Here is an 18,833-nt window from a genome sequence, read left to right on the forward strand (position 1 = left end):
ACAGTTTCCATGTCACCTTCCATCGCAGATTTTAATTTCCCATATGTCCTTCTCCAAATGTTATGGCTCAAAATGTTTACTTCAAACATCAAAGCAATACATTGTAACAAATATTGTATTTAAAAAAATGCCTGTAAACTGAATGTTGTCCCATAGACTTTGTGGTGTCTCCAATAGATTTTTTTCAACTCAATGGGTCATGAGACACCCCCATGTCGAGCAAGCTAATTCAAGTCTGACAAACAAACAAATATGCACTGATATAAGTATAAAGTATTTTTCTATTTTCTTCAGACGTTACCATGGAAATCTAAATGAAATATGACCACTCTGTGGTCTGCTTGTAACCATATTATTTACACTTTCATCTTGATAAGCCTTTACTTTTCATCCTCTATGGATGGCTATAGTTACAATCTTTCATAGTTTTTACACAGTCACCTCATTACTCACTTTATTTCCAGTTCTGACTCCCTGAGTTCCTGACCCAGCCACCCCACCCCCGCTACCGCCCCCTCCAGGGATGAAGTGTAACTGCTCTATAGTATTCTGTCTTTTGGCGGCAAACGCTAACCTCCTGGCACTGTGGCCCCCTAACGTCCCTGTCCCCATCACCACCCCTGTGCCTGGCATGTCCCCCCACCCCACCCCTGCTCCTGCGCTACCCCCCACGTGCGCCGACTTGGCGGTCGGGGGTCGCTCCTGTTCCCTGCCCGAGGTCGGGTGGGAGTTCATCTTGATCATGTGGTGCCGGTCGAGAGAGGGCGTCGCGCACACGTTTTGCTGCGACTGGGCCTTCTGGCGGGGCAGAGTGGGCACCCCTGTGCCACTTCCTCCATAGTCACCCATCCCTCCTCCACCACCGCCGCCGCCACCTCCCCCATAGTCAGACCCTGGCATGCCCCCAACACCGCCACCATACTCATGCCCAGGCATGCCCATCCCTCCCCCGTAATCGCCCATCCCTCCCTGGCCCAGGCTCTCCTCCAGGTGGTCGGGTGACATCAGCATCCTGTCATTGGTTTTCCTCAAGGTGTTGTATTGAGCGTTGGAGGTCTTTGATGAGGATGGCCGCTGGATTGTCCCCGTGTGAGCGTTGGAGGTCTTTGACGAGGATGGCCGCTGGATTGTCCCCGTGTGAGCGTTAGAGTTCTTTGACGAGGATGGCCGCTGGATCGTCCCTGTGTGTCCCTGTCCCTGTGTGTTGGCCGCCGCTGCCATGGCTTTGTAGTACTGGTGCTGCTGGTTCTTGGGCATCCGGGACAGAGTGGTGGTGCCATCGGCCAACGCCAGCAGCTGATCCGTGGACTGGACCCGCCTCGGCGGCTTGGTCAGGGTCTCGTAGTTGTAGTTGTACTGGTACTCCTGCCGCGGCGCGAGGGGAAGAGGGTACGGGTTGGGCGTGGGCGTCGGGGCCGACTGGGGGTGCCTGCGGGGCCTGTTGGGCAGGGTGCCTCGACCGCTTAGGGTGCTGTAGTCGCCTCCCCAGTGCTGCAGGTGACTCTGCGAGGAGTGGAACGCCGGTGCCGGGACGTTGTTGGGCCGCCGTTTAGTGGTGCAATATCCAGAGTAGTCCTCCAGACCACCTTTCTCTGTGTTCCAGTAGAGGGGGGTATAATGGGGGTGTACAGAAGATTAGTCATGAGATGCACAGAGTATGGAAATTATACATTATGCAAGTAGAAGGTTTTAAAGGGATGGTCATCAGAGGAAGAAGACATAGTTCAGGGATGAAAAGGGAATATGTTCAGTCACAGAGGATCATTCTTCCTCGGGCGCTGTCAGGTGGGGAATGTTTACAATGATTCTAAGACTGGGGCTTCAGTGGATGCACTGCATGACGCTAAGTCAAGTTGCATTTAAAAGAATTTTCCATTCTAAAGATGTTTGGGTTTTTTTTTTCAAAATGTACTGTACATGCTGACATGTCTGGTGTAACCAGTGTGGGCAGCCGTGGCCTAGTGGTTAGAGAGTTGGTCTTTCAATCTAGGGGTTGCCGGTTCAAATCCCCCCTGACCTCTCCCTACATCTCCATCCATGGCTGAAGTGCCCTTGAGCAAGACACCTAACCCCACATTGTTCCAGGGACTGTAACCAATACCCTGAAAAATAATAACTGTAAGTCGCTTTGAATAAATGAAAGCGTCAGCTAAGTGCAATGTAATGTAATGTAATAATGTAACCAGTTCCATAGTGGAAGCTAATTGTTATGGCTATTATTAAAGGTGCACTGTGTCGCAACTACGCTGCTCATTCAAACAGTGCTGCCTATTGCCGAATTTAATCTTTTTTATCAATATTTACTAAATAAGAAACTAATGTTTGCTAGTATGACCAAAGTATAGTATGTTTGCAGCTAAAAATATATATTTCTGGAAATTCAAAATGGCAGACCATGGAGAAGATTCTAGCCTCGTTCTCACACAGACCCTTCGTGCATTTTCACCATCTGCGTGAGAACCAGGTCAGAAGATTCCCCTTTTCATGTATGAAAAGTGCAATTTTCCCAGTCATAATGAATACTAGGAATTTGATGGTGGTGGCAAGTATTCATGGGAAAGGAACCATTTCTGAATGGGCAGCATGAATTCTAGAAATAAACTACTAAAAATATTACACAGTGCACCTTTAAGTCTTTGACTTAGATCATCAATTGTAGTTCCAGTGTAAGGGCCTGACATTGACCCTTTGAATGTCATATTGTGGTCTCATAATGAGCATTGTTCAGCCAGGGGAATGCTTCACTATGGGTTGAAAAATGTTTACTACCAGTACTACATTACTATGACAGAGAGAATATTACAAAACCTTTGACATTACACAAAGTCTCAATACATTATAACTTCATAACAACGATGCCATTCTGGTCACAACAAGCGTATAACAGGGGCCCTGTCTTAACACATGAATGCTATTGCCTTTATAAACCTATAATGTGCCATGGGGCCTTAATTCGTCTTCTTCCTTCATTCACTCACCCAGACGTTTGAGGGAGTTGTATCTGTTCATCTCCGGCTTCATGGCGGACTCGTAAGATGGTGGAAGGTGAGCGAGGTTGTGCAGGGACTGGTGGAAGGAGGGCTGGGAAATCATGGCGTTGGTGTGTTTGGTTGGCTTCAGGGTGCCTCCCGTGGCGATCTGCATGTTGTTCATACGTGGGGCTCTCTCTGTGGTAAACAGCATGGAGATCAATCAGAATTTCATTCCATCGTGGAATAGGATATATGGGGGGAAAGGAAGATGAACACTAAGTTGGCCTTGGACAGCTAAACATTAATTAAACACACTGTAAATCTGTCTCCTGTCCATAAAAATAAGAAGGGGCAGGTGACCAGATGATTATTCATAAAATATGGTTATGAATGAACAGCCCCCACCCTGCCCCCCACTATTTATTGAAAACTAACATGTTTGAAAAAGATGGATAATAGATTTTAAAAGCATCTCCTAGATGGTAAAGAAGGTTCTGCAGTATATCCAGCCCTATTTTGCATTTACTGCAGCCATACGAAGCACAATCTGCACTTAGACACAAATCCATGAAGTTGAAAGCATGAAGGATAGCTTACCGATAGTAGCTGTATGTTTTGGACTGGTTCCTGACGTATGGATGAAATTGTGCTGCAAGTTACCCACTAACAAAACAAGGGAAAATTCCATTAGTGTCAAAACTGGAAGTACAGTATGCGCTCGCCTGTTTTTGACATGTTTAGCACTTTTAAAATATTAAACCTTAATGTGTGTAAATGCATGTTTTGGCATAGTCAGCAAGGCCATCAATAAATATATGTAGAGGAAAGTGGAGCACGCTGTTCGAAAGGCTACATTGGCCGGCATGTTCTATGGCATGTTCAAAGTTTTAAACAATCCCATTGTGCTGCTACATTAACCAGGCCTTCTCTTTAAATAATGCAGTCCTCACACTATTTGGCATCTACTTCTCTCCCCAAATGCTTTACTTGGCGGCATATTTATTCTCAGCTCATTTCATAATTTATACAGTTGGATTTTCTAAAGTAAAGTTATTCAGGCTAAGTGACTTATATAAGGGGGTCTGCTTGGCATTAATCCCATAAGAAAGCCATTAGCCAAAAACCTCAGCGCCACCTCTTAATGACGTGTTTGCGCAACCCCTGTCCTAATTCCTCTTCTGTTCTGCCGTGCCTGCGAGTCCTCCGATACGCACAGCTTTACACATTATCTATCATGCTGACAATGGCTAATAGCCATCCTAATCAGTGTCGGGGGAGACCGTGAGGGGCAAAGCCCAAATGTTGCCTATCTGGAGTGCAGACGCAGCCGTCTCCTGTGCCGAGCCGAGCGCCCCGAGGATGGCTCACTCACTCACCCACTCTGCTGGGCTTGCTTTGCTGCACACATTTAGCATGCAAGATGCTGTGACTCATCAAGCAACTCTCCCTACCACCACAGGAGCTGGGATACAGCCGCCGCACATACGCTTAATTCATTTATTCATTTCCTCAGCTCGTGTCCAAAAATGGCTGGAATTTACATTCCTTGATTTCTGTTGTTCATGACAATCTCCATCTTTTGACTAATCATCATTAACTGTATGTTTCAGCGTTGTTATGCTGATGTTCCACACTAACACACCACAAACACAGCAGTCTCTTCTTTGCGAGATGAAGGTTCGACTTGACTTACGCCTGTTATCTTTCTGCAGAGTTGGATACAGATTTTTGGGTGGGCGGCCCAGGGTGCCTCCTCCTCCTCCTCCTCCTCCTCCCCCGTCGGAGCTGGGGATGGTCACACTGTTGTTCCTCTCTCCCTGTTCAACAGGGCTGGATTGGTGGCGGAGCATGTCCACCAGTGCCCTGAGATGGTGCGGAGATTGAAAAGTTAGTGCTATTGTACACTGTATTGTATACTGCAGTGGCTCTCAACCTTTTTTGAACAAACACCCCCCACCCGCCCACCCCATTCAGAGAAGCTTTGTGATGTACAGTATTTCAACTTCAGTATATGAAAAGGAAGAAAGGAGTCGCACACTGGAGCTGAATGCAAAATCAAAAACTGTACCGCTATTAAACAAAGCCGAAAAAAGTAAATAAAACCGACAGACAGGGGACAAACGTTTCGGGTCTAGCCCATCATCAGTGTTCCCAGTTTGATATCAGTTGATATCATCAGTTGATACCATCATATCATCATCATATCATCAGTTTGATATCATATCAGTATATGATAAATGTCCGCAACACTGTTAATGCTCCTAGTTGTGGCACAATGGCATTAAACAACTGGGAGCATTAACAGTGTTGCGGACATTTATCATTTCCTTCAGTTATTTTGTTTTCTCTGGCACCTGTGCCACTGATACACGCACATTCTCTGCCATCTACTGTATTTCAACTTCACCATCATCAGATTTTCTAGTCACCAATCATCAATCATACATGCACACAGAGATGGAGATGGTACTGTAACTCACTGAATCAAAAAACCTACACAATAGTACGTACATTAATTTTTCACAGGTGGAATTACATGTAAGTATTTTTTGAGGGCTTTTGTGATTGTGTCATTGATTATAGTTAAAAGTATGACAGGAAGAAAGTGGGAGAGAGAGATGGGGCAGGGTTGGCAAAGGCCAGACTCAAACCTGGGTCGCCATGGACATGCAAGCCCATATGTGGGGGGCTTAGCGCCCTGCGCCACAGCACCCCCCAATTACATGTAAGATGCCATAAATTAGCTGAATTAGCTCAGAGCAAAAAAAATGATCAAACATTTACTTTCTGAAACCAGGACTTGAAATGATCAGTGCCTGTGGAATTAGATCAGAATGAATCGAAACAATTTAACATTGTCATCACATTGAATTCCCACAGCATTTTACAGTTAACTTGGCCACCTCGATAACAAGCAGCTCCCACCTTGACTACAGCAGATCTTCAGATAAGATTAAGATATTGTATTTCGTATAATAATTCATTTCTAAAGTTGCTTTTTTTGTGTGTGTGTCTGTGAGTGTGTGTGTGTGTGTGTGTGTGTGGGGTGGGGGGGGTGTCACCTTGGCATGTTGAGCTCGTTGTTTCTGGGTTGTCGTGACGACTTGTGGAAGGCCACCTTGATGGCCACAGCCACAGCCACAGTGAAGGAGATGACTCCTCCTATCACGTAGACCGTGTTGTTCCCCTGCTGCTGCAGCCGGATGGAGCCCGGGCCCGGGCCCGGGTCGGGGACCGTCGGAGGGGTGGTGGACACTTTGGCCCAGAGTGGCGAGATGTAGTTGTTGCACCCGTCCTGGTTCAGGCGCCGGTTGAGGTCGTTGCAGCAGAAGCGGTAGTGGCACGTGCCGCAGCAGTAGATGAAGTCGTCTTTTGTGCAGTTGAAGGTGCTGTCAAATTGGCCCATGACGTCGTAGTAGCCCCGGCACAGGTCCGCCTCCAGCGGGGGCTGCATCTGGGCGGCACGGTGATACTGGGTGGCGTTCAGGGGAGCCATGACCTGCGGCAGAGGCCTCGGCGGAGTCTCCAGACCCCTGAGCGCGGGTTTTCGCTTGCTGTTTGGCATGGGTGGCCGCGCCTTGGGCCTTGGGCTGCTGCTCTGGGTGGGCCATGCCAGGCTCGCCGTTTGCCTGCCGCCACTGGCGGGGACAGCGGAAGGCAGCCCTGGCTGGGGCCGTCTGGGTCTGGCGTCTGAGTCGCCGCCGCTGTCGTCGGCCCCCGGAGACTGCTCGAGCCTGGGGGGGTCTGTGATGCTGGCTGCCGCAGTGTTAAGTGGGGCAGCGATTAAGAGGAGCAGGGAGATGATGACACGCACTCTGAGCATGGAGGTGGCAGGCACCATCTTTACATGACTAAGACTGAGTCTATTTTTTTGTACTTGAGTCAATTATGTGGCACAATGTGGCAATCTCTCTCTCTTTTTTAAAAATGAGATGGCTCAAAATGGCATTTCAAATATTTAGGATCCCAGGCATAGAACATTAGACAACAGCAGTGAAGAAAAACTAGGCGCAGGAGGGACACAGGGCAAAAAGAACAGATTGCAACCACACAAAAAAAACCTTATGAAAGTGCCAAAGGCTTGAGGCCAGTCGATAGAGTGACTGAATGTCTGTGCATGTTCACTCCCATTCACATGACAAGAGAGGTGTTTTCAGATTGCTCCCCTCTTCTGTCGGGCTTTGGAAATCTTTCCTCCTTATCTCTGTGTAATTGGGCAACCTGAGCTGTGATATGGCAGAGTGAGAAAAAAAATCCTCAACCAGTAGAAGACAAAAAAGTCAAAATTCTAGAAAAATCTTGGATGATATCTTTTGCCCTTTACTGTGTGTGCTTCAGTATGTATTCTGACACTATTTGAAGTTCAGAAAAATGTAAACAACTTATTTCGATCTTTCCTCTAGAAACAGAGGCATGTCCTCATGTGGAAAAGAACCTGCATTCCAACCCTTCAATGTGGCTGCCCAGACTAGGCATTCTCTCCCTTAAGGCGGGCTACCACCTGTCCTGAGGACTGTGAAAACTGAACCAAATATTTCAGAGAAGCACTACATTTCTCATCCCTACACAGACCCTAAGGGAAGTCAAAAAATGCAAAGTCATTGAAGATACAAATGTCAGCTATGGTAATTTGTGTAAACTGTACTCTTCGAAGGATGTAGAAAGTTTTGGCACTTACAAAGAAACGTGTCGGACTTGAGACCAAAGCACACTTGTAAACACTTTTTAAGTATGATGCATGCTTGTTACAATATTCTTATACTGTCTACATTCAACAATGGCACTTGAAAATTTGTGAATTATTGTAACCCGTAGTTTTCCCTATAAACTGTATAAAATCATAACTATGAAGACACATGTATTGTTTTTGTTTTACCCAATTTCCAGACTTAAAATTTGGGGTGTAGAATTCAACAGATAGTGGTTAATGTGATATAATATGCGCCTTATATACTATGTCCATCATATTAAGAAATGCAATGCAGTAACTGAAAGTATCGCATATTGTCATGGACTATGCCTTATGAAGCAATGTGGCACAAATCATTGTCCTTGACCACTCTTTAGTGTGTTTGGTTTCATCCATGAATTTGGCACACTACCTCCCTGCTGCTCAGTAGAATACCCATGAGTCTATGGCTGTGGGACATGAGCTACTCTTTGCTCTGTGCACTATGTACTGTAAGGCAGGGGGCCAGCCATGGATAAACTTTTTGTCTTCATCCACCATTGACTGGAAGGCCCCAAAAAAGGCTGACCGCAGTTGGTGTCTTCCTTTATTTGTCTCCATAAACTTGTCCTTTTCCCTTTTTTTCCCCCAGTCAGAGACGGTTTCTCAAAATGCTGTCAGCCTTACTCCTGTATCGAGGTTTGGATTATTTCAGGTGCGTCTCAGTGGTCCTCTGAAACAAGAGAGAAATAATGTCTGTATTAGGAAAATGTCTATAAAACAATCACAAGCATTACTCCTATGTCTCCTAGAGGCAGGGGTTCCCAAGAATTTCCAACTTGGGACCCACCTGAAATTTTCACAGATATTCGGAGTCTATCTCTGACCCAGTAAACAGTACAACTCAAACAATAGCCAACAGCAACACAGCAACAAATACTATTTAGATTTTTTAGAAAACGATTTCAGGGCCCACTTGGAATTCCTTCGCAGCCACAGTCTGAGAATCACTGTTCTTTTTCTCTTTTTTTGGTCTTTTACGACTTTATTTGACAGGACAGTTGAGAAGGATGACAGGAAACGAGCAGGGGGAGAGACGGGGAGGGTTCTGCAAATGACCCGGACCGGGAATCGAACCCGGGTCGGCCACATGGCAGATGAGAGCCCTACTGGTTGGCCACGGCAGGGCTGAGAATCACTGCTCTAAGGCAAGGACACCATTTAATGTCAATGACACGGATGGTAAGTCTAATACAAGTCAGGGTATTAAATCAACGGAAACCATGCACAGTGTACACAGATGTTGCAATGCCATTTACTTTATGTGAAGCAGACTCTCTCTGCCACTCAGTGTCAAAAAAAGACTTAAAATCTGATACAATGAATAAAAAGGCCTAACAAATGATACAGTCCAATCCAGGTCGGAGGGTTTTATGTTCAGGAGCTGCATACACCTCTTCAGACAGAACAGGTCATTTGGGTTGATATGAAAAAACATTTGTGAGATCAACATCAGCCAATGTTGAGATAACCATAAAAAATATGTGCGCATCAGTACTGTTCCACATCTCTTATGCTAGTGTGACGGAGGTCATCTTGCACCTGTTCGTCCCCCTCGGGGATCGAACCTGCGACCTCGTCAACTACAGCGGTCCGGCAATGGGAGACACAGTACAATACCGCTGGACCAAGAGACCAGGCTCCCAGTCCAACGGCATCGACACTGTATGAGGATTTGAGAGGGAGGATTAAATTACTAACGTTCCACACCAACTCTGCTAGTTAGCCTCCGTTACACTAGGCTGGTTTGAACATCAGTCAGACATATAAAATATCTACTTCATTCCTCAACTTTAACTCAGGCTCATTCAGACGTCACCCTCGACACCATGGAAATAAAACTAGTGGGTACTTAAATTGATATACAGTAATGCTGTGCTCCTAAACATGTTGCTTAGCTCAGACATTGACAAACAAAACAACTACAGCGCCAAGCATTAAGTTAAAGCCCCAACTGGGAAACTCCAACTCCCATTGTCATTGTGACACAGCACGCCACAACACACAACAAGTGTTCACAGCACACAACAAAATTGCATTTATGTCTCACCCGTGCAAGGGGGCAGCCCCCAATGGTGCCCCAAGGGAGCAGTGCGGCGGGACGGTACCATGCTCAGCGAACCTCAGTCATGGAGGAGGATGGGGGAGAGCACTGGTTAATTACTGCCCCCACCAACCTGGCAGGTCGGGAGTCAAACCGGCAACCTTTGGGCTACAAGTCTGACACCCTAACCGCTTACCCATGACTGCCCTACATTAGGTGACCCTTTCACTTCTGGTCCATATATCACCTCTGGTGGGGGGGGCCAGAACAGGCTGACTCAAGAAAAGGGTGCACCAACCGTGATAGAGACTTAAACGTGCACTGAGTAATATTTGTAGTAGTTTATTTCCAGAATTCATACTGCCCATTCACAAGTGTTACTTTTTAACAAATACTTGCCACCACCATCAAATTTTAAGTATTCATTATGACTGGGAAAATTGCACTTTTCATACATGAAAAGGGGGATCTTCTACATGGTCCGCCATTTTGAATTCCAAGAAATAGACATTTGTAGCTGCAAAAATTGCTGTATTTTGGTCATACTAGTAAATATTGGTTCATTATTTAGTAAATATTCATGAAAAGATCTTATTTGGAAATAAGCAGCACAGTTTCAATGAGCAGGATATACAGTATATCACGAAAGTGAATACACCCCTCACAGTTTTGCAGATTTTTGAGTATATCTTTTCATAGGAAAGCATTACAGAAATGTCACTTTGACACAATGATTAGTGACCTTTTAACAACATATTTAACCGCTTACATTTCTTGTTCACTCAGAAAAAAACAAAATACAGCAATTAATGTTTGAACATGTACTTACAAAAGTGAGTACACCCCAGATTAAAATCCGGTAGAGAAGGGGCTATGTTGGCTCGATTCGTCTCGAAATGAAACGAAATGAAAAGGGATGACAAGGGAGGTCATCAGTGTGCGCTTCAACCTTTCTTTGCATTGAACTTTTACATTTTGAGTCTGCATCTGGCTTAAATAGATTGGTGTGAGATTTGAATGCAATCCTATGGAGAATATCATGATCTGCTTCAGTAGTCACAGTGCATGTTGGCATGCATGTTTCTTTTAGGTGTATTTCAGATTGCCAATGTTGACAGCATTCATGCATCCCCAAACCATGTCAGTCCCACTACCATGCTTGGCTATTGAGAGGATACACCTTTTTTGTAAAACTCACTTGTTTACCACCACACATGCTTGACACCATCTAAAGCAAATTTGTTTATCTTGGTCTCAAGAGAGATGAACAGACCAAGGATATGGATCACTGGAACCATGTCGTGTGATCTGAAGAGACCAAGATAAACAAATTTGCTTTCGATGGTGTCAAGCATGTGTGGTGGTAAACAAGTGAGTTTTACAAAAGGTGTATCCTCTCAATAGCCAAGCATGGTAGTGGGACTGACATGGTTTGGAGATGCATGAATGCTGTCAACATTGGCAATCTGAAATACACCTAAAAGAAACATGCATGTCAACATGCACTGCGACTACTGAAGCAGATCATGATATTCTCCATAGGATTGCATTCAAATCTCACACTAATCTATTTAAGCCAGATGCAGACTCAAAATTTAAAAGTTCAATGCAAAGAAAGGTTGAAACGCACACTGATGACCTCCCTTGTCATCCCTTTTCATTTCGTTTCATTTCGAGACGATTCGAGCCAACATAGCCCCTTCTCTACCGGATTTTAATCTGGGGTGTACTCACTTTTGTGAGTGCATGTTCAAACAGTAATGGCTGTATTTTGTTTTTTTCTGAGTGAACAAGAAATTTAAGCGGTTAAATATGTTGTTAAAAGGTCACTAATCATTGTGTCAAAGTGAAATTTCTGTAATGCTTTCCCATGAAAAGATATACTCAAAAATCTGCAAAACTGTGAGGGGTGTAGTCACTTTCGTTATATACTGTAGTTGCAACCTACTCTGGCCACATCTTACACAGTGCACCTTTAAAAGAGTAATGCATTGAAATACAAATAAAAAAAACAACCAAATTAAGATTAAAAAAGCATTGGATGAATTATATAAATAATGGTTTCATGGACTTGAAAATATTAAACTGTGGATGAAGAAAAACCATGAATGAACAATATTTATGTAGTTACTTGTATGTAGTACTACAATACAGAGACAGAGACTCACAGAGAGAGGCTGAGAGTTCAGGCTTATATGTCTGTCTCATCTGTATGTATGTGTCAGAGTATTGTGTGGGTGTATATATGTATGTATCCGTGTATCTGTGTGTGTATCCATTTGTGTGTGTGTGTGTGTGTGTGTGTGTGTGTGTGTGTGTGTGTGTGTGTGTGTGTGTGTGTGTGTGTGTGTGTGTGTGTGTGTGTGTGTGTGTGTGTGTGTGTGTGTGTGTGTGCGTGTGAAAAAACGGCTACTGTGTGAAACTGCGAATCTGATTTCAGCATGCATATGAGTGCATCTAAGAGGAGACAGCATGAGGATGAAAATGAAGAGAGAGAGAAAGAGAGAGAGAGAGAGAGAGAGAGGGGAAAAGACGAGTGCGATGGAGGGAGCGAGAAGGAGATAAATGCAGGGTAGGGATTTAAATGAGAGCAAAGCAGCACAGGAACGAGCAGCGCCAGAGGTATGGATGTAGAGAGAGACTGCCTGCATGTGTGGGAGTGCAGAGAGTGGGCGGCGGAGAATGGAGCGCTTTCTGTGACACCACTTATCAGTACAGCACACAGACAATGCACAGCGCAGCACACACAACATCATACCGTACCAACAAAACATCACAGCACAGCTCACACAACACCATACCGACACCACATCACAGCACAGCATAGCACAGCACAGCACACACAACACCACATCACAGTACAGTACACACAACACCACACCACAGCACAGTACACACAACACCAACACCATACCATGGCACAGCACACCACAGTACACACAACACCACACCACAGTACAGTACACACAACACCACATCACAGTACAGTACACACAACACCAACACCATACCAACACCACACCACATCACAGCACAGCACACACAACACCACACCACAGTACAGTACACACAACACCACAGCACACCCAACACCATAGCAACACAACAAAACACCACAGCACACACAACACCATACCAACACCACATCACAGTATACCACACACAACACCATACCAACACCACATCACAGTACAGTACAGTACACACAACACCGACCATACCGACACCACATCACAGTACAGCACAGTACACACAACACTGACCATACCGACACCACATCACAGTACAGCACAGTACACACAACATCATACCAACACCACATCACAGCGCAGTACACACAACACCATACCAACACCACATCACAGTACAGCACACACAACACCGACCATACCGACACCACATCATAGCACACACAACACCGTACCAACAAAACACCACTGCACAGCACAGTACACACAACACCATACCAACACCACATCACAGTACAGTACACACAACACCATACCAACACCAAAGTACAGCACACACAACACCACATCACATCACAGCACACACAACACCATAGCAACACAACAAAACACCACAGCACACACAACACCATACCAACGCCACATCACAGCACAGTACACACAACACCATACCAACACCAAAGTATAGACCAGCACACACGACATCATGCCAACACCACAGCACAACACACACAGATGCAACACCATGGCACAGCACAACGCACACAGATTATACCAGCGCCATGTCAAAGACAATTAAAGACAATGGCACAGCATAGTCACACCAATACCATAGTGCACACAGACATTGCACAACACTCTACTACAACAACACAAATACAACACAGACAATACACATCATACAGATCACACCAACACCTCAGTATAGTACAGTATTGTACAGTATAGTACAGTACAGTACAGCAAGAGGCACAAACACAATACGTAATGCATTCACATCCAAGCTGTGTCACACAAAATAACACAATTGGGCAATTTGACAGTTTTTCTCGATTGTTTACACACAACATTTCTGGAATCAGTCTCGAATTTTCAAAACTGTACACTCAAATCCAAAAACTCACACACAATGGGCAAAGCTCCTCATTAGGGCTGTAACGATATTGTATCGAACCGAGAAATCGTGATACACAGAGTCATGATACTGTATCGTGATACAAGGAGGCAGTATCGTGATACGCCCTTTCAAAGTTTTATTACCCATTAGTCCAGAAAACAACCTTATGATTTGATGTGATAGTGTTTCCAAACTTCAGTGGAGATACATTTCAGAAATCGTGGGGTGTATCGAACCGTAGGTCAAAAATCGTGATATACCGAATCGTGAGTTGAGTGTATCGTTACAGCCCTACTCCTCATCCTGCCTTGTCTCAAAACAATGTATGTGATTTTGTTGTCAAATGACAAACACAAGCAATCATTTCAATTGACACTCATATGAACCATTTGAACACGAATGTGCATATGGTAAAACACTATACTCAGTGACCTAGCTTTTGTCAAGTGTTCTACCTACTACAGAGGGTAGCCTATATTTGTGTTGTACAATACTGAGATGTTGTTTTTAGACTCAAAGCACATAACAAATCTATTTTACAAATTTTTCTGACACTGAAAAAAAGTTGCACTAAATTTCTGTAAAATATTGGGTATACACATGAAAGTAATTTCTTGTATTACATATTTTAGCATTCAAAAACTCAAAAAGTGTGCACACTCACTGCATCCACTTATGTGTTCATCAATATCACATGTATGTGTGTCCTTATGGGGTATTGCTGACAGGTATGAAAGGAGTTTGCCAATTTGATGAGGAAGTCACAATTGATTTCAGTATTTTGAATGACAGTTTGTTCCATCAGAAAATCAGGGATTTTCTTCGTGCCTAATCCAGAGAATTGTGTGTAGTGTTTTGAGCTTGTAGTTCAGTGGCATTGGTTAGGGGAGATGGGGGAATGGGTGAGATGTTTTCAGAACTGTGTGTTAAGTACCAGAAATTGTGTGGAAACAGTCGAGAAAAACTGTACCAGTGCACACTAATACAAAAATCAAACACTGTGAATGTATGCAGGCCTACTTCACTGTTATACTGAACCCCTCAATTAAACAAGGCTTTGCTTTAGCAATCTCATTTCCACACACGATCATGATGAATTCAATAATAAAAACAGTTGTGTTAAGTCAAAATGTATTTCAGAAAAAATGCCACAATCTAATCTACATTACGCAGCATAGATATCATCATGGAATGCCCAGTATCAGTGGTAATGACAGAAATTCCGATACACCCAGCACAGAGATAGAAACATAGTTTTAAAAAAACGCATCCGGTGACCAACAGGGCCAACGATCATTAAAATGCAACCCAGCACTGATCAGACACAGACCACAGACACCATGACACATCAGAAGTGTGTACTTGTGTTGGAGTGTTCACATTGGTGATGCACAGCATACGGTATGCGCTAATTGACAAAGCATGAAGTTGGTGTGCTGCATAATGTCTGAAGGTGGCACAAACCCACGCAGCACTTTAGATTTGACCCGGACAGACGGAAACCTGTACTGTACAGTTGGTTTCTCTGAACCGTGGGTTGTATACAGTTTTAGCTACCTTTTCACCTTAACAGAAATGGTTGTGCAAGACATACAGGAGATGCAAGACATACAGGACTATCTAAATCTTGTGCACAAGGTTAATGTGCTCATGTCGTGTCATGTGTGTCGATGATTATGAGGGACATTTTGTGTTTTTCATTCCACAAACTGCCTTGTCCTTCTGCAACAGACAACAGTACTGCCAGTGGATCAAATCGCACACTTGTCTTGGATTCTTCTAGGTTATCTTTTCTTTTCCCTTCCACCTCTCTCTCTCTCTCTCTCTCTCTCTCTCTCTCTCTCTCTCTCTCTCTCTCTCTCTCTCTCTCTCTCTCTCTCTCTCTCCTTAGTGTGATTTTGTGCGTGGGTTGAAGCAGCTAACTCTTAGAATAGCACTGCTGCAGAGCTGACTGGTAGAAGAAGAAGAAGAAGAAACAGATATGGCGAGATGGAGAAAAAAAACCCAGTGTGCATGTTCTGACCAAGCCATGTCATCATCACCAAACCAAAGCACCAACCTCTGGCAACGGTCGATTCACCTTGCCTATCTAACTGTGTAATACAGCACACACTGGGCCCTGGACAACCCACAAGCCATTTTGTCTTGTGTAACATGACAAATACGAGAGAAAGTCATTTGTGTGGCCGTTTGCACACAAATACCGTTACAGTCAACAAACAAATGGTTTGTGGACATGTTCTTGTGAATATGAGAAGCTTTTCCTCCCACAGAACCAGGGTAGCGAGTTCCACGGTGTCAGTCTTCCAAGGGAAGGACACAGCATATTGCAAGACAACACAATAGTGTTAGGAGAGGGGGGGGGGTGGTATAGGACACCGAAAAACAAGAAATATTTGTTGTTAATTATGTTGCATTGTGCAACACAATGTCATAGAATTGGTCCGACCAGCCAAAGTGATGCGGCTGTGCGCAGGGTGGGAGAGGAGGGCAGTAGACCATACTATGTAGGGCACCATGAAGAAGGATGACATGAGAATAACTTGCAGGGGGTGAGGCTTATTATCAGATAGAAATGATGAACTTTAGTATGTGGTGTACAGTATGGCTCAAATATGATGCGTGACTGTTATTCCCCACAGTCTCTAGGCTGTATTGACGTTGACATACTGTAGGCCTATATGTTATAGCCATAGCTTATACATCCTAGGTCCTTTTGCAATAAGAAGTCGTAATTCACAGATGCCACAGAGCAAATTCTGTTCTACACATTGTCATGCATTTGATTAAAATGAGAGGTTATGACGACAATTAAAAAAAGATAATCTATCTCCAAAAGGCAATTTTGATTTTGGAAATGATTTCACAAGACTTTCCTAATTTCTGCCATTGTAACACTAGTATTTTGCACTTTATATCTTTGGGTTAGCTTCACCTCTGTGGACTGAGAACTGCATATCAGCGCGTCTAAACATGTCACGCAGGGAGACAACGGACTTCTGATTTGCATGTATCGTAATGTGTGAGTAGGTGTGCGAGTACCGTGTGCGCATTGAATGACTGTTGTGTGAAGAGTGTAAGCATATGCTGCAATAATAAATGCTGAACTCGAGCTTTGATGAACTGACTTTTAGGCTACGACTAGGCGATTCTTCGCCAGCCGAGTTTCACATTAGTCATTCGAGAATTCATACATTTTAGTCAGAGCTAAATTCAGTTGGTTGATCAGCAAAACTCACAACGCCAGCAGAATCACAGTTCAACAATGTTAATCTGAAAATGACCACTGGTCTCTTACCTGTGTTATGCGCGATGTATCCTGTAGAACTAACAGGTTGGAGACAACTGCGTGAGCAATCATTCTCCAAATCATGGGTCGCCAAATAATTATGACGGCTTATGGCTTGCTACCTGAAAAATAACTGTTGCGACTTTCTTCATCTCAGTTTCAGTCTTTCTTTCCTTTCACAACTCAGCTTTAGCTCAAATGATGCGTCTCAGCGATGTCACGAAGGTTGCCTTTTCGGAAATTCACTCATAATGCCATGCAGCCGGCACAATTGTATTTTAAGCGTTCTTGCGCCACATAGTTATTTCAGAATATGTTTGCGCCAACGTTTCCCGTGCATCCTGCCACTCTCTGTCGTTGCAGATGATTGAAGTAAATTAGCCTAGTTGTCTACTCCGCCATCTAAGAGAAAAGAAAGATCAATACATGATCTTTATCGGCGTAAACACATGCGTAACACAGAGCGCGCAAAGCTTCTCGTTCAGTTTCAGCAGGTTCTAGATAATGTTCTAACGTTGTCGCTTATGGATGCTTGCTATCGATAGGCATCAGTGGAAAGAAAACATTTTCACATGTGCCGTTTTTATCCAAATAGCTGAAGTATCCACCTGCCTCAGCCAAATCAGTGCAGGTCATTCTAACGCGTTGATTTCGTGCGTTTCAAATGTTTCGTGTCTACTGCGACTTCCCAGTCTTTCCGCGCATACAGGCGGTCTGAAAGGAGAAAACGTACCACTGGTTGCTACAGCAACGGTGTCAGCCTGTTGGTGGCACTTTTAATGTGATGAAAGGGAATAGCAGCTAGATGTTATAACGAAAATCAGACCTCATACATTTGTTCATAATGAATTTGCTGGTTATCTGTTTAAAGGCTAAACCATTTTTAACTGACCTTTATGGTGCACATCACTATAACCAAAATTAAAAAAAGAGAGAAAGCAATGAGGATGACATGCAGAAATCAGTATGATGCACAAGGTGTAGACTGTTGGTTTTTTTTTTTTTGGGGGGGGGGGTTGGTACACCCTAAATAAGTGCCTTATCTGCTGGACTCCACGCTAGGAGGTTCATGATAGGCGACCTCCCACAAGCCTTCAGGCTACTCCCCAGGTTGCTGTCAGCCACACAGGGTAATTAGGCATAGGAGCACAGGAAGCTATTACCATACAGGTGGGTGGGCAGCTCATGCAGACACAGGGGTAACCTACTGACAAACCATCCATCCGTTATAAACACCTGAAATTACAGGCTGTGTGTCACCAGACCTACGTGATACACAAGGCCAAATGACACAAAATCCTCCGACCCTGAGCCTTGAGAAGACATTCAAATTTGAACATATTAGTTGTGATCAAAATTATTCAACTCCCACTGAGATTAAGTGTTTTAGCCAGTTTGACATTCATTATTTTATCTGGCTTGTAATTAGATCAATGGAGTTGTAAACTAGACAGATGCAACTCAAACTTCATCAATATTTCTGGTGATAGGCCTACTGTATACCAACAAACACCCTTGCTGTTTTTACAGAGCACATAAAATATTCAACCCCTTTGTCACATCCATAGTACTTACTACATCCTTTGACAGTTATAGATTCAAGATTCAAGAGTTTATTGTCATTGTCAAAAAGTGTGTTTGGGGTACAATACTTAGTAGCAGCAGGTTTTCAAGTAAAGTGCAATAAGAGGTAAAAGTGACACCAGTGCTTGA

The 18,833-nt window shown here is 44.1% G+C and overlaps 1 protein-coding gene and 1 long non-coding RNA gene across 3 annotated transcripts; both read right to left on the bottom strand.

The window, feature by feature from the left end:
• On the bottom strand, positions 1 to 7,586 carry LOC134448352 (uncharacterized). The gene is made up of 6 exons (XM_063198032.1): positions 6,698 to 7,586; positions 6,035 to 6,649; positions 4,666 to 4,835; positions 3,570 to 3,635; positions 2,979 to 3,167; positions 1 to 1,592 (listed from the first exon to the last, which is right to left on the bottom strand). The coding sequence occupies exons 1-6, from the start codon at positions 6,811 to 6,813 to the stop codon at positions 430 to 432; spliced, it is 2,319 nt and encodes a 772-aa protein (XP_063054102.1). The 5' UTR covers positions 6,814 to 7,586; the 3' UTR covers positions 1 to 429.
• Positions 7,587 to 8,234: 648 nt separating this feature from the next.
• On the bottom strand, positions 8,235 to 17,840 carry LOC134448354 (uncharacterized). Of its 2 annotated transcripts, XR_010034749.1 has the most exons (3): positions 17,729 to 17,840; positions 17,130 to 17,522; positions 8,235 to 8,374 (listed from the first exon to the last, which is right to left on the bottom strand). It is a non-coding gene; the product is annotated as an uncharacterized LOC134448354 (long non-coding RNA). The 2 variants fall into 2 exon arrangements; XR_010034748.1 differs by lacking the exon at positions 17,729 to 17,840 and having other exon boundaries at positions 17,130 to 17,638.
• Between the last annotated feature and the right edge of the window lie 993 nt (positions 17,841 to 18,833).

This window comes from Engraulis encrasicolus, chromosome 5 (assembly GCF_034702125.1).
Source record: "Engraulis encrasicolus isolate BLACKSEA-1 chromosome 5, IST_EnEncr_1.0, whole genome shotgun sequence".
In the NCBI taxonomy this organism is placed as follows: Eukaryota; Metazoa; Chordata; class Actinopteri; order Clupeiformes; family Engraulidae; genus Engraulis; species Engraulis encrasicolus.

Bases quoted from the DNA above. Each gene is read 5' to 3' on its own strand.
- LOC134448352 (XM_063198032.1), bottom strand. From the start codon at position 6,813: ATGGTGCCTGCCACCTCCATGCTCAGAGTGCGTGTCATCATCTCCCTG. The intron at 4,836-6,034 runs GTGACACCCCCC...GCACCATCTCAG, and splicing joins AACGAGCTCAACATGCCAAG to GGCACTGGTGGACATGCTCC. The intron at 1,593-2,978 runs GTGAGTGAATGA...ACTGGAACACAG, and splicing joins CAACTCCCTCAAACGTCTGG to AGAAAGGTGGTCTGGAGGAC.